The 16,086-nt window shown below is 36.5% G+C and overlaps 1 protein-coding gene across 1 annotated transcript; it reads left to right on the top strand.

Moving 5' to 3' along the window:
- Positions 1 to 4,819: 4,819 nt before the first annotated feature.
- On the top strand, positions 4,820 to 15,811 carry LOC117399450 (serine/threonine-protein kinase RIO3-like). Its single transcript, XM_033998609.3, has 13 exons — positions 4,820 to 5,283; positions 6,218 to 6,339; positions 9,069 to 9,211; positions 9,351 to 9,458; positions 9,653 to 9,762; positions 10,024 to 10,167; positions 11,116 to 11,243; positions 11,737 to 11,919; positions 12,956 to 13,115; positions 13,275 to 13,355; positions 13,454 to 13,543; positions 13,876 to 13,983; positions 14,223 to 15,811. The coding sequence occupies exons 1-13, from the start codon at positions 5,233 to 5,235 to the stop codon at positions 14,328 to 14,330; spliced, it is 1,536 nt and encodes a 511-aa protein (XP_033854500.1). The 5' UTR covers positions 4,820 to 5,232; the 3' UTR covers positions 14,331 to 15,811.
- The last annotated feature ends 275 nt before the right edge of the window (positions 15,812 to 16,086 follow it).

Consider the following 16,086-nt stretch of genomic DNA (forward strand, 5'->3'; position numbering starts at 1 on the left):
ATTTTTATTTTTTAGATGTGATAAACTAAAAAGTAAGTTACACACACATTGCATAAAACTACACATTTTAAATAATTTAAGGAAGTCTGTTATATCCAAAACTTTACAATATTTTGTATTGTTAAAACATGGTTTTGTACTTACTTAATTCCTGCAAATTGTTCCTTGCACCTCTTATGTGTTTGTAAAATGACAGAGGACAGTCTGTTTCTGTTTTTTTTTTTTTTTAAACTGTTCCGGGAAAGTGCTTACCTCTTTAAACAAATATTACAACATATTTGTTTGCAGTTTCATTGTGTATACTGCGACGAACATCTTTTTTTAAAGATAGCATTATAATTGTAACTTTAAACTTAACTAAAAAACACATAAAGAACCCTTATTTATTGCAGTTTGATAAATTACACTTTAATATCAGTTAAACTTAGATCTTAAAAGCGGAATGGAACCTGAATTACATACAGTATGCTGATTTATTTTTTTCACAAATCTTTTTTCACTCTCACTTGATTTAAGATCGTTTTGGGGTAGTTACCTTCCTTCGAATTTAAATTAATCAATTTGAAATCCATTTTAGAAACAGTTTAGAAAATGACTCTAATTTGTAAAAACCCTTTATCAACATGTACCTCTGTTCTACCCTTTTAGAGTTTACCAGAATTCGGTAGTTTGCCAAGTAACCCCATGCTTTTACTATGCATGTATTGTCATTTCCCAAAAATATTGCATATGTGATTTACCATGTTTTCACTTTGGTATGACTGTGTTTTACTGCTCACTACTTCAGTAATTACCACAGTAAATATAAAAAGAGAGACTGCTACAGGGACCACTGCATTACATGTCTGAATAGCACATACCAGAAGACACCAGTTGAGAGGTCTACATCATGTGGTCAGAAATAACTTGATTGGGGAATACAGTACAATTCGATTGGCTTAAACAGAAAACGATAGAAAGTGAATACAAACAACAGTAACAATAAGTTTCACACGCAGACCAATTCTCTTCAATTAATTTACTTGCAGGCACCCAAAACTCCCACATTTATAAACCAAGTTTTAGCTGTTTTAACAAACAAGTGTAGATAAGCTTCTAGCTCGTATTATGGAGACTGTCTCACTGCGCGCAAAGCATTGTGGTATATAGGAGGCTGTGTGGGACTGTGGTTAAAGAAAAGCGCTTGTTGTAACCAGGTCCCAGGTTCAAATCCCACCTCTGCCACTGACTCGTTGTGTGACCCTGAGCAAGTCGCTTAACCTCCTTGTGCTCCGTCTTTCGGGTGAGACGTAGTTGTAAGTGACTCTGCAGTTGATGCATAGTTCACACACCCTAGTCTCTGTAAGTCGCCTTGGATAAAGGCGTCTGCTAAATAAACAAATAATAATAAATAATATTAATACAGAGAGCGCGGCAGAAATTTTTCTATGGAGAGTTAATGGAGGCGTAAGAAATGTTGCTGGTTTGTGCTGGTTTTCACCATGTTAAAAAAATGCATCAAACTTTTGAAGTAGATTTCACATTTGATCAAGATCTTTTGAAGAAAACGGCGAAATTAGCAAAGTATAACAATATATAATTATTATGAAAAATTCTACTTTCTGAGCACGGTCCCGTTCTGCGGCGCATGCGCAGAAGCATAACTCTAAAGAAGCGACGACTTGCATGTAAGTCCAGATGTGTGTAGAAAAGACACAGGCAAGTGAGTTATGTATTTATTATTCTTAACATTGAAATTAAGTTAAAACCGTGTTTAACAATATTTTCAATTATTTATATCTATCTATCTATCTATCTATCTATCTATAGCCTGTTATTACAATTAAACAAGAAATTACATAATATACGGAATTGTATGTGTAAAGTGAAGTTAAAGCTATATTTTTTGTATTTATTTTTTGTGGTTTAATTGATACATAATTTTGTTTATAAACTATTAAATCTATTAAATACGGGTGCTTAATAGAATAATGACAGATTATGAATATCCAGATCATACAGTGACCCACAACTACATATATTTGTGCCATTATCACGTCATATACAGTATGCAATTTTGTAAGTTTTGCAAAAATAAATGTTGAGAAAAATGCAATACTTTTATTGTGTTAATTTAATACACACATTGCAAAATATTTTTAATAAAACAAAAAAGAAGCGTATTCATTAAATCGTCAACAGTCCGGTAACACCGGTTACTTTATAAATACATAACATTACAACACATAACATCAAGACACAACAATATAGTACGGTAAACAAACTACCGGCAGCTACTTGGCTAAAATGATTTTTTGAATTAACATACACAAAAATAGTAATAAAGTATATCTGATATGATCTAGCTTTTTAATTTCCCGTTACCCGCTTCCGAAAGCTGTCAATATAATCATCGATGACATGTGCGGTCAGCAGCAGCTGTATTTACTACGCATGCGCCGCGGAACAAGACTGCTCAGAAAATAGCATTTATCATGTATTGCCATAATTTGCTAATGTTGCTGTTTTCTTCAAAAGACCTTGGGCAAATGTGAAATCTACTTCAAAAGTTTGATGCATTTTTTTAACATGGCGAAAACCAGCACAAACCAGCAAAATTTGTTACGCCTCCATTGACTCGTCATAGAAAAAATTCTGCAGAGCTCTCTGTATACGACAATGATTTGTGCGCAGTGAGATGCTTACGGGAAATTGGTAGACTGTGAAATAAGTAGATATCGCCTTCCCTTGAAATGATCTGATTTTCATGCACAGGCACTGGTTTCATGGAAGATATTTTTCAAACATAACTTTTCTCCCCACAAATACTGTATATGGAATAAGTTCATTACTTACAAAAATAATTCCTTATATTTTGAAAATTGGGCTAATAAAGGCATTATATTTCTAATAGATTTATTCAATAGAGATGGATTACTGTTAAGTTATATTTAGTTTTTAAATAAATATAATTATCCCTTTACAACCAAAGATTATGCAATTGTTTTTTATGCCATACCTTCAACGTTATGTACTTTAATAGGACACCATTTACTCTATAATTCTATAAGCCATAATGCCTTACCTTCTTTAGTTATTGATGGTAAGGATCTTCTATGTAATTGTAATAATACATTTATTCATAATCGTTGCTTGCCCCAGTATCACATTTCAAACTCAAAAATGTATTGGGAACAGATTTTGGGACCTCTTATCGGGTCCTTTGCCTGGCTAATATCTTATAGATTTGTTATTAATAATAAGGTAAAATAAATTCATTTTAAAATACTCCATAGGTATTATCCCTGTAATAAATATATCTCTAAATGTAATCCCTTGGTTTCCAGAGCCTGTGCATTCTGTGGTCAAGACGAGGGGGATATATGTCATTTATTTGTAATCTGTGATTACACTAAGTCTTTCTGGACTGATGTTTCATTGTTTATTTTAAGGAAAACCTCTCATTTTGTTTCATTTGTCAAAGACTTTTATCTTTGGTTATGAAGAAAATGTCAGTAAGCTATTGGGAAAGTTTCATATTCATAAATCAAAATTTAAAAACAATATTACTTTTTATAAACAAAATTACTTACACCCGATCTTTGTTATAATTTAAACCTATATATATATATATATATATATATATGCGCGAATTTCTGAATTTAACGGGAGGCTTCATGCCAGCAATTTATGTCAGTGAACTTTAATAGTTGAACACCCTGTCTTTATTTATTTTAATTGTTGAACCATCGCCGTCTTTGTTTCTTCCTGAACCCAACACTTGTGTTTACCATATAAAAACGCATTGCAAACTTGTTAATGCTGCATTATTTTGTAAGCTACTATGATACAGTCGGTGTAAATAAAGATTTTTTTGTGTTTGAATCATTGAATCCTTTGTATCCTCGACTTGGTCGGTGGATGTTAATAAAGTTTTTTGTTTTTGAATCACTGAGTCCTATCTGTTTTAACAGTGAAAATGCTAATCCTCCCTTTAAAGTCAGAAATTCGCGCATGCGCATTGTAGGAGAGATCTACTTATTTCAGTCTTTACAGCGATTTGCTGAAAATAATTGAATGGCAGCATATATTAAATTATGTACCTATCAAAAGCTGCAATTCTGCTGCTCATCGTAGTGACGTCAATTTGTTCCGCTCTTTTGTTGTTTTACCAAAGGCAATTGATAATTAAAGGCACAGCAGTGTGTCACAAATTTGCACCACTGGCACAGAGGCGGTGGCTCTGAGTGTTGTTAAACCGGCAATGCGTGTCCGGTTTTCAGTCTACTAGAAAACTGGACAGCACGTTTTAAAACAGACTGTCCGGTCTAAAAACGGACAGTAGACAACCCCAAGTGTCACAAAACAAAAGTTGGAGCTATAGTAACGCACGCAATAATATTTGCTATTAAAAATGGCATAAAAGGCCACTTATATTCATTTTTGTCAGTATCGACCTGGGTGAGAGCGGTATTGCTGCAGAACGCAGACTCCCACCGCGTAGCTTACAGGGCAGTGTTGTTACCGAGTTAAGTTCTTACCGGGACATGTTTATATAGCTCATCTAACGTTAATAATTATGATAAATATTATGAATGGATTAATACATAATTAGGCCATCTGAGTGCAAGATTATGTGCTAATGTCACCTGCATTTAAAACACGCTGTATGAACATGCCCCCTGTAACAATAACCCCCCCTTAATAAAGTGACGGAAAGATTTTAAAAAAGAAAATATAAATTACAGGTCATTTACTCAGTCAACCCCAGCCCTAAAACGTGACCCTAACCAAATGCGTAACCCTATACATTACGAGTTGCGCACGCAGCTCTACCCTATGTGAGCTTCCGTTCTGCAGCGATATACTCTGGCTGGGGTGGAGACTCACTCGACTCTCTCTGGACAAAATCCATAGGACTTGCTCGCGTTGTAGTGTTTTAAACTCTGCAGTATCGCTGGTTTCTGCACATTCAATCGGACATTTTTGCCACATTTTGGCAGACTATCCAATTTTTTTTCCTGTTACCACGCGTCGTGGTATCTAATTTTTATAGTATTTAATTATTTGTTGTCTGTAAAGAGAGATCTTTTTATATATTTATTTCTGCCTACGACGAGCTCTCATTCAGGCGATCTCTGTGTTTTCGTACAGAACAAGTCTGGACTTGTCGTTGAAGCTGTTTGATAAAATAAAATATTATTTATAAAGTATTTATTTGTAAAGTAACTACGCACATTGATAATTGTAAACATGGATCAAGTAGGAATCGCTGCCAAAGAAAAGACAGATTGTGTTTGGAAGGTTTGTATTCTATTTATGTTATTTTGAAACGCGTGGCCTAGTAGTTTGATGTCATGCATACACAGAAAGTGTAGAAGAATGTCTTCAGATTCTGTGGCATAGACGCTGTATCAGGACTGTTTTACTTTGTTTTATAACCAAACCATGAATGGCCACTTTAATTTGTCTTTATGCTAATGCTTGCGATGTAGCCATATCTACCATTTTTTGTACGCCTCATTGATTTTTCTTGTTCTTTTCATGCCTACATATATAGGCTTCCGGTATTACATTTCATTTACTGTTGTAGATTTTGAAAGTTTCACATATCAAGCAGAAAACATGTAAAATAATTTTGTACGTTACGTTAATCTCATGTAAAGTGTTATCAAACTTAGTTTTTCATGTGTGTTTTTGTTTTTTTAAACTAGTGTTTAGGTGACCTATTCTTAAACAGCGCGTCTTTAAAACTGTCTTGATTGCTGGTCTCAGTGCATTTATTTAATGTATGAACTACGTCAGTGTACGACATAGTAGTAAATACTGTACAATAAATATTGTGAAATGATGGTATATACTTGTTTACATCCATACAAGACCACGTGTTCCCTGATGACTAATTTAAACAGAGGGAGGAGCCTGGAATTTGGTCATGCTTGCCATCAGTCATATTTGTTTTAGATTATGTTATATCTGTAGCCATTCTTTTCTCAAAATAGTGTAAGTAATTCTGTAGTGGAGATATGTACAAAGCTTTATCTCATTAATTGTGTATCTATCTCTTTTGTATTTATATTTTTGGGATAAATGTGGCTTTTTAACAGCAGTAGGTGTGTCATAAATATCAGACTTAATGAATGCAAAAAAAAAAAAAAAAAAACTTTAAAAAGTAATTAGTTAAAACTTTGTAAATAGGACCTCAAGTTTTGTAACTGTTTTTTCCCCCCTTCCTTAGAGTCCATGGGGGGCTCCTAACAAAATGACCAGCCCTTGTTCTCTTGCTGATGTGATGAGTGAACAGCTGGCTAAGCAACTGCAGCTTGATGAGGAGAATTTAGGTTTCTCAAGCAATGTTGAGTAAGTACCAGTGTTTATTTTTATTTTTTTTAATTTTTTTTGTTATCAGCTTCCCCTTCCATTAACCCCACAGCAATAAAAGAAAAAATAAAACTCCTTCACCCTCCAGAGCAATGGTATCATTATATGTATCTTTAAGATTACCAGTAGTGAGTCCTATCTTGAACTTGAACTGGTTGGAGTGATACAAGAAAATAATTACCTAGTAATTTAACCTATAACGCTTCTAGGTTCTGTTTGTTTCTGTACCCTGTGCACCCGACTAAAAGGGGATTCCACACCTCTTCAAACACCTGCGTTCTGTTTTGTATTTTGTATATCAGTCTTGCATAGGATGCTGTCTCAGCTAAGGTATTGTACCATTCCTCATGTGGGATCGGGGTTTCATCTCTGCGGTGATGCATACTAACTTTTAGCTGTTGCAACTGCCAGCACAATCCAATTAAATATTTTATCCTCCACCCTTCCTTCAAAATTATCTTTGTGTAAAAGTTACAGTGCCGGGTCAGCGTTAACTTTTATCTCAATCACAGAGCTGATCGTCTCGAGAACCTTCCTCCAAAAGACTGTTACAACTGGGCAATCCCACAGCATGTAGCATATGTCCAACACTGTGTACATCTCCAACATGCTGGTGAGTCCCTAACAGGGTTAGAAACTCACTCTCACCCAAGACAAATTAAATCTGATGAGGACTAGTTGATGTCTGTGTCTCAGTAGTCCTCTGGGCGAGTACTTTAAACAAATGTACACATATACTTTCAAGTTGGCAGTGTTGCTTTAAAACGGGGTGTAGCAGTGATGAATAAGCATTCATAATGCTTACAAAAGAGTCACTCGGAACTGAAACCTCCTTTCCTCTCCCCTGCAATGCCTACCTCACTTAATGACGTTTTACGTTTCAGTAATCCCTCTGCGTGGGATGAGAAGTTTATTGGGTGTTTGAATTTACTGAAACACGTTGCATCTTTGAAGTAAGGGTAAAGTTGTTTTACAAAAATGTGGACATTTATACCTGGTTGTGACCCACCACCGCAAAAGAGAAAAAAAAGGCCAGTTGTACTAACAAGGTAAAAAAATAGGCCATGGACATTTTAAAAGTAATAAATTACCATAATGAGCATTATCATAATATGTTGCTTAAACATAATAACACAATATATTCATAATAAAGTTGATTTCTTACCTGTAAACAACAGTAATGCATTTAAAGTTTGGGACTCGCTGTCTGTAGCTTGGTGTTTATATTATCGTCAGCATACTTCAAGTGACCGGAAGCTGAAATTACTTTTTTTAAAAACTCACTTTTCTGGGACTTCCGAGTGGCGCATCCAGCAAAGGTGCTCCGCGTGGAGCGCATGATGTGCCCTATAGCCTGGAGGTCACCGGTTCGAGTCCAGGCTATTCTACTGCCGACCGTGGACGAGAGCTCCCAAGGGGAGCTCTCGACTATTACCAAATCTGTCTCCGCTCTGCTTTCTTTCAAGATGTCTGCCATGTTTTCCCTTTCTTTCTCTGTTGTCGTTGGAGAAGGAGCAGAATATTTCATCGTTTTTGGACTTGGCGTGCTGGTTGGAGTTTTCTGCATTTGCTAAAAGACTTTACTTTTTGGTACTGAATACCTAGTGTACAAGACAGTGTAAGAGAAGTGTAGAAATGCCTGGATAATATTGAATTGTTCGTGGGTTACAGGAGCCTTCATCAACGTTTTCTAAACCTGTGATTTCAATCCATAAGTAAATGCCATTTAGGAAGGATACTGGGTTATTCAAAATTACTTTTCAAAATTGAGACATCAGGTTTTCTTCTGATGCTGAACCATTTAGGCATCACATTATACTTCGGGCTTCTGATTTTCGGTTTTAACCGATAAACGCCGATAAAACACCCCAGATACAAAAAATAAATAAATCGGTGGATTGCCAATAAACACTGGAAAAACTGTGGAAATGGTTAATCAAATCACGTTGACTTTACCCTTTGAGCATTCAGAAATAAAACCTACTACAAAAATAATAATAAATACATTTCCCAGTGCTGCTGGGCAATGTCCTGCCTTCCTGACTCGTATCTATCATTGATTCGTTCTGAATACTTTAAACCGGCCCCAACTACTGAGTGACAGCACATTCCTACATTTCTATTGGAGACTCCGCTTGCGAAATTTAAAACGAGATTACAATCAGGATGGAGGCTTGTTAGCGGGATTTAAAAGCTATATTGGAGTAAAGATACAGAGGATTTAAACAGAATTGTGGCGAAATGTACAAAAATGCCTACACACAAAAACCCCAGAAGAATGTGCCCGTGATCATAGGGATTTCGTTGTGGAAGACAGCAAAGGAAAGAAGGTACAACTTAAGTGTGCAGGTACTGTCGAGTTACTATACATATTGTGACACAAAAAAAAGCACCGAAAAATACAATTAATAAAATCCGAAAAACAGAAGCCTTAATTATAATTATAAGTAGGGTTTATCAAGCGTGTTGACACGCCCATCTAAATGAATACTAGGCCTAAATGTTTAGCTTAGCTTACCAAATAGCAATGTTGAGTTTACACAACTTTTCAATGCTAGTTATTCTTTTGTGTGAGTAGTACAGTTTAGTTTCCTGCAGTTAGTGTAAGATGTTGTTGTGTTTTTTTTTTGTAAACCTAGCTAGGTGTCACTAATTCAGCAAAAAATGTAGAAGTGTGAAGTTTTTCTTTTCTTTACTTCTATCTACAGTGTAAATGAACCTCTCATTACTGGAGATAATATTGACACGGCCAGTGACCTGATGTTGGCCAAGATGATGCAGATGGAATTTGACCGGGAGTTTGACACGCAGCTCCGTCGCGAGGAGAAGAAATTGAATGGGGAAAGCAAAGGTGTTTTGTCTTGTTTTGTCTTGTTTTTATGTTTTGCCGTTTTTTGTATGTATTGGTTGTTTCAGTGCATTGGTGTGCAATAAAAGTGAGTACAAGAAATGATGGAGAATAACATACTTGTTTAATGTCTGGATTTCAGTGTCTGTTTCCTTTGAGAACTATCGAATGGTGCATCCCTATGATGACAGCGACAGCTCAGAGGATGAAGTTGACTGGCAGGACACTTGCCACGACCCCTATAGACCTGGTAATGTTCAGACACCATTCACCCTCCTAATACTGAACGTCTCTATCCCTCCTCTTATGTGTATCTATCTTAATGCACTGCCACATTCTGCCATAAGTCTGTCAGTAAAACCGTACATTGACAGTCTTTTCGTAACTGTTTTCGTACTCTTTTGACTTGTGCTGAATTGACATTGGTAATATTTGACCTTGCAGATAAACCTACTACCACTCCAAAGAAGGGCTTTGTAGGCAAAGGCAAAAACATCACCACAAAACACGATGAAGTTGTGTGTGGCAGAAAGAACACGGCGCGAATGGAGAATGTAAGTGATGTAAAAGCGAATGGAGAATATGTCTTATAAACAGCGTCCCGACCCCTTCTCTTTACAAGTTGCAGAACCTAGATCCCAGAGCCTTCTCTAGTAGTGACTGGAGTAGGTCAATAAAGAAACAAAATAATGTCATACTTTTTTTAGCAATATTGGTTTCCAGCGAGAGAAAATCTGGCAAATTAGAATAGTGCTTTCTGTTATAAGCTTCTAGATGGTCGTCTATTTCACGTTGTATACTTCTGTCTTTTGTAGTTTGCACCTGAAGTCCAAGTCGGGGATGGGGTTGGAATGGACCTACAGCTTTCTAACCAGGTCTTCAATGCCTTAAAGCAGCACTGCTACTCTGAGCAACGCCGCAGTGCCAGGCTGCATGAAAAGAAGGAACATTCAACTGCTGTAAGTGCTACCTTTACCTGATCCTCAATCGCAGGCAGGTCAACCTGTGCTTGGACTCCAGGTCCGTGCTGTACATGCTGTCTGACAGCAGAGTACAGGGAATAGCCGCCTGTTTAGAGCTATTTCAGCTTAACAGAGCGCTCACGGTAGTGACGTTCCAGAAACTTCTGGGCTTGATAGCAGCAGCTTCTCAGACCCTACCTTTGGGTCACCTGCGCATGCGCCCTCTGCAGGCCTGGTTCAACAGCAGTTTTTTAGCCTGCGTTGAACCGTGACTGCATATTGACAGTGTCTCGCAACTGTCTAAAGGCACTCTCTTGGTGGAAACAGCCTGCCCATTTGTAATGCTGAGCAGTGTCACCAGAAGGGTGGTCGTCAACACAGATGTGTCCATCCTGGGCTGGGGCACTGTGTGGAATGGCAGGGGTGCACAAGGTGTGTGGAATCCCCCTTGGCAGGGTCTCCACATCAGTGCTCGTCTTGCAGCATTTTTTTTTGCAGAAGATTCGAGGGTTACATGTGCTTGTCCGTACGGACAACACAACAGTGGTGGCGTATATAAACCACCAGTGTGACCTCAGGTCTCCCAGTCTCTATCGCGTGACCCACAAGATTGTGCTCTTGGCACACAAGACCCTACCCCCAGGTGGTGAGCCTCATTTGGGAGAGGTTTGGGAGAGCAGAGATAGATCTCTTTGCCTTGCGGGCATGACTGCGTCATAGAGGGTCGGCTAAGCAGCTTTGATATATTTATATTTATTCAGGTTTCGGGGCTTTAGGAGTTAAATACCCATTCGGTAATGGTTACATTTCTATTTTAGGGAGCCAGGGTTATGATAATAAACTAATGTTTTGTATTTACTGTACAACTGCATGTTTGGGACATTAAGTTTACATTTTACTGTGAAGATAAAAAAATTAGCCGCAGGTTGTTTGTTTCGTTGATAGGAACATGCTGTGGATCCAAAGACACGTCTGCTGATGTACAAAATGGTAAATGCTGGTACCCTGGAATCTATCAATGGCTGCTTCAGCACAGGAAAAGAGTCTGTTGTTTTTCATGCTAAAGGAGGAAGGTATGTTATTTGGCCATGCTTGAAACATCACCGAATATGAATTGAACTTACTGAATCATATGGATAGTGTTTTTTTTTTTAATTATTAGCCTTGCTTGCTATAAGCATTATCAGTACTTCAGTTTCATGTTACAACATTCAGCATACTTTATTTTATTTTGCTATGAAAACTAAGGTAACCAGAAATAGTTTATAGAACAAATGCATTTATAAAGGAGAGTTTATATTTTATTTTTGTTGTTCATTAATTGGTGAATGTTTTTTTCCATAAGCAACGTATTAATTTAAGTAACAGTACTTGTAAGAGTATTTGAAAATAGATTCATAATAAAACGTATTGGGCTATAGTTATGAACCTAGTCTCTCTGGATTGATTTACGTTTCTAGTACCTCACAGTGATTATTTCCGTATTAAAAAAGCACAATCTTTCAAACAGTGAAATCCTATTTTCTCTTAGTAGCTACTTAGATGTGTGTGCCTTCTATTTTGCAGCATTGATGACAAATCAGTCCCAGAAGAGTGTGCAATCAAAGTTTTCAAAACTACTCTGAATGAATTCAAGAACCGGGACAAGTATATCAAAGATGATTACCGATTCAAGGACAGATTCAGCAAGTTGAACCCCCGAAAGATCATTCGTATGTGGGCTGAGAAGGAAATGCACAATCTGGCCAGGTAAGGGAGACTAATAATAATTAGTAGGAGTGGGCAGCAATATCGATATTTTGACATGATGTTGATATCGATAATTTCCAAATTGCGATATCGTGGGATTGTAAAAAAAAAAAAAAAAAAATCACGTATGCTCGCAGAGACATACTTTTTATTGCTAAAAATATAAATGCAGTATAATCAAGTTTATTTCATATTAAGATGCAATAAATCATATGCATACCAATCATTGTCAGTCTCGTAGGCAAACGCCACACACTAAAGTATTATTTAACCATTTAATTCCATTGATTTGGCGTTTAGGTACAAAACTCTATTTGTATGCTGCATTAAGCACTATTGGGATTATTTTAAGATATGCGCATGCATCAGCGATTCATTGCATTTTGTCTGTGTGATTACTTATGCTATTATTAATGTATTTTTAAAATATGAACATTTGGTATTATAAATGAGATGTACTTTTAAAACCTCAAAACATCTCAAAATAATGCAACATTTTACGGATTGGCTAGTCTATGTGCAGTGAAGTATAGAAATAATTCGGTTTTGAGGTGGCTGATAATGGAGTAGTAAAACAGTGTAACAAGACCTTGTTTTGCTCAATGGATATTGTGAAGCAAAGCACCACTAAGTTAAAGTATTGCTTTTCATATGTAAATATCTGTTAACGCCTATATGTTTCATAATGTAATTCTGTTATTATATTTTTCTGTGTTTTTGGACGACCGATATTATCTATCGAAATACGTGCTCGATACAATTTTCATATCGCTGCCCACCCCTAATAATTAGTGACAGAGACAATGTGTTGTAAAGTAAAACCTGGCATTTCAGTTGCCATTTCTATTGGTATCTGTAGATTTATATCCACAACTTCCCTAAAGTAATTATTTTGAGAGGAATGGAATCCCTCTTTACAGACATGCTGCACTTTCTTTTTTTTTTAATCCAGCAAGAAAATAACTGTCCAGTTGTGCTTTCCCAAAGAGTAATCGATGGACTTCTGAACTGATGAAATCAACCTCTCTATTTACAGAATGCAAAAGGCAGGAATCCCTTGCCCGGAAGTGGTTATACTCAAGAAACACATTCTGGTCATGTCTTTCATTGGAGAGAAACAAGTCCCAGCCCCGAAGCTGAAGGAGATAAAGCTCAGTAGTGAGGATATGAAACAGGCCTATTACCAGGTGCTACATGTAAGTAAAACAATCATATATCTATATATATCTATCTATCAAATTGTGAAATATTTTCACTTCCAGCATCTGGAGGTGTGGATATGTCCCAAGTGACTTGAATTTGCTATCAAACTTACAAAAATGCTCTGAAATGTGGTCGATCTCCTGTCATTTCAGATGATGCAGCAGTTGTATCAAGAATGTAATCTTGTTCATGCAGATCTGAGTGAATACAACATGCTTTGGCATGATGGGAAGGTATGCTTTAAATTATTCTATTTTTTAATAATAATACTGCATGAGTTCTGTTTTTTTATCTAAGCCGTTTTGATGCAATATATTTTGTTCTGTTTCAGGTTTGGCTGATTGATGTGAGTCAGTCAGTGGAGCCCACTCATCCTCATGGGCTTGAGTTTCTTTTCAGGGACTGCAGAAATGTCTCCTCGGTAGGCACACTTTAGAATTAACTGTGGTTGTATGGGAAAGGGACTGCTGGTTCATAATCTCCCTTCTTGTTGGTACTGGACATCTTTAATGTCTCTTGATCATTAATGGCACTTCAGATCTGCAAACACAGACTTCTCTGTCTTGAAGTATTTCTACTGAGCAGATTTTACAAATTGTCTACGTCAGTTCTCTATTGTGGCTTGTAAATGTTCTGTATATCTGGATAGCGATAGTCACCTGGTAAATTCTGCATTTTCATATTGTAAAATGTTGGCTTTGATTTGTACTAAAACATGCTCTAAAAATGTATTTATTTTTTGGTCTCTAACAGTTTTTCCAAAAAGTTGGGGTGTCTGAAGCAATGAATGAACATGAGCTGTTTAATGCAGTCTCTGGCTTAAACATTACAGCAGACAATGAGGGAGAATTCATTGCCAAGGTAAGACCACAGGGAACTTCTCCTTGTTTGTGTTCGCAAAATGGAGGGACATAAAGTCCTTGAAGGCTGATGTAGTATCCAGTGTGTGATATATATCAAATACAACTATGCAGGAGCTACTGTACAATGATCTGATAGGTCTGTGTTGTAAATTCCACGTACAAGAAGTTTAAAATGAACTTGAAAAGTCTATGTATACCAATATACACATGTTTAATTGCTTTGCTTCTGCTTTACAGATTGAAGCTTTGGAGAAGATGAATGAAGATCATGTGCAGAAACGTGGCAAAAAGGCTCCATCCTATCATAGTGACGATTGGGGTCCACCAATGACTAATAGTGGTTGAATTTTGTGTAAAGAGTTGCAGTAGTAATCTGATAAAGATGGGTGTTTTGTAACAAAATCTTTAATAAGAACAATGAATGGTCAGTAAATCAAGGGAGATTATGGAATAGATTGGGTTAGGGTGGTGGAAATAAAATGCATACAATTGTATGATCAGCATCTTGGATTTTTTTTACCAGGCAGTCATATAGGTGCCTGTTTTGAATCTTGCTATCTCTGGCATCACATTTAATTGCAATGGTAGAAAAATAAAAGTACAGTACACCTTCGCTATAACGCCCTTCGTTATAACGAACCTTCGGCTAGAACGAACCTGGCCCCTGGAACCCAAATTTAAAAAAAAAAAAAAACTAAAAAAGATCATATAAACGCACACTGTCAACATCTCCGTCTGTACGCACAGGATGCCACCTCCGCAGTGAAGTCAACTCTCTTCATAAAAAAACATGCGCTGTGTAACTGTGCGTCCGAAACTAAACTAATTTTATGTTGCATCAAAGCTGGAAACTATATTGATTGTTTGAAAAAAGGAGTAACGCAGGAATATCTCTGTCATGAATATAGGTTGTCAAAAACCACTTTATTGGCTTGTTAAGCAACCATGCGTCAAAGCAAAGTTGATTAAAGAAAAAAAAAGAAAAAAACTTGAGGATCTGATAAACTTTTCATGTCGGGATGATTTGGAATAAAAGCTCAGTTTGGCATTCTTGCGTGTTGGATTAAGATTTGGTGCACTTTGAAACGATTCATGTCAGATTGATTTTGAATAAATGTTCAGCTTCAATTCAGGATTTGTGCTTTCTGTACTGCGTTTTAATTCTTTAATGAACAGGATGAAACAAAGGCAGAATACTGCATACATGAGACGAACCGGTACATGTAATTCACTTGTATTCACAATTTCATCTCATTAACTTACTCCAGCAGTTTATCCTACATTTTAATTGTCCTTTCGCTATAACGAACCCCTCGATATAACGAACAAAAAGCTTGGACCCCAGCAGGTTCGTTATAGCAAGAGTGTACTGTATTCGAAATTCTAAACTTTTTATACTGTTCAGTTTATTTTGCCTCCAAGGTATTTAAAAACAAATAGGACAACACACAATACAGATGCCTTTGGAATTTAGCATCATCTACTGTTTGTCAGACTACCACATTTTAGTAATATCCATGTGTCTGTGTGCAGTTGTTGCAATTTCAAATTGTGCTAGAACATGACTTAAAAGATAAAATACTGAAACAATTGCCAAATACAATGGAAAGCTTAGCATTAAATAATACATGATAGCTAAACAAAAGCTGTGACATTGTCATCGTTGTTGTTTTGGTCTTTGGTGCTTTTATTAGTGTTAACGATGGTTGTCCGTTGAATACACTGAATACGATGTTCCCTGTGGAAGATGTGTCCATTTGCACTGAAAGAGCTGTTTGTGTTATTGCCTGTAATCATTAAAAAGTATAGAAAGAATTATCATAAAATGTGTCCTGTAATTTGTTTAAAGCAAAAATAAACACATACTATTCATGTGCAATAGACATAATTATGAATACAATATTTTTAACTGTTGTTTTTTAGTACTTTACCCTAACTGAATTTACTGTGGCAGAAACATATTTTCAAACACCAGCTGGTTTTCCCAAGAATCGTCAACACCAATCAAATATGTTCCAAACACGAATACAGCTGTATTCGTGTTTGGAACATATTTAGTGTGGCTCACTTTATTTACAGTGACTGCTCTCAGTCCTAATGA

This window comes from Acipenser ruthenus, chromosome 4, assembly GCF_902713425.1.
Source record: "Acipenser ruthenus chromosome 4, fAciRut3.2 maternal haplotype, whole genome shotgun sequence".
NCBI lineage: Eukaryota > Metazoa > Chordata > Actinopteri > Acipenseriformes > Acipenseridae > Acipenser > Acipenser ruthenus.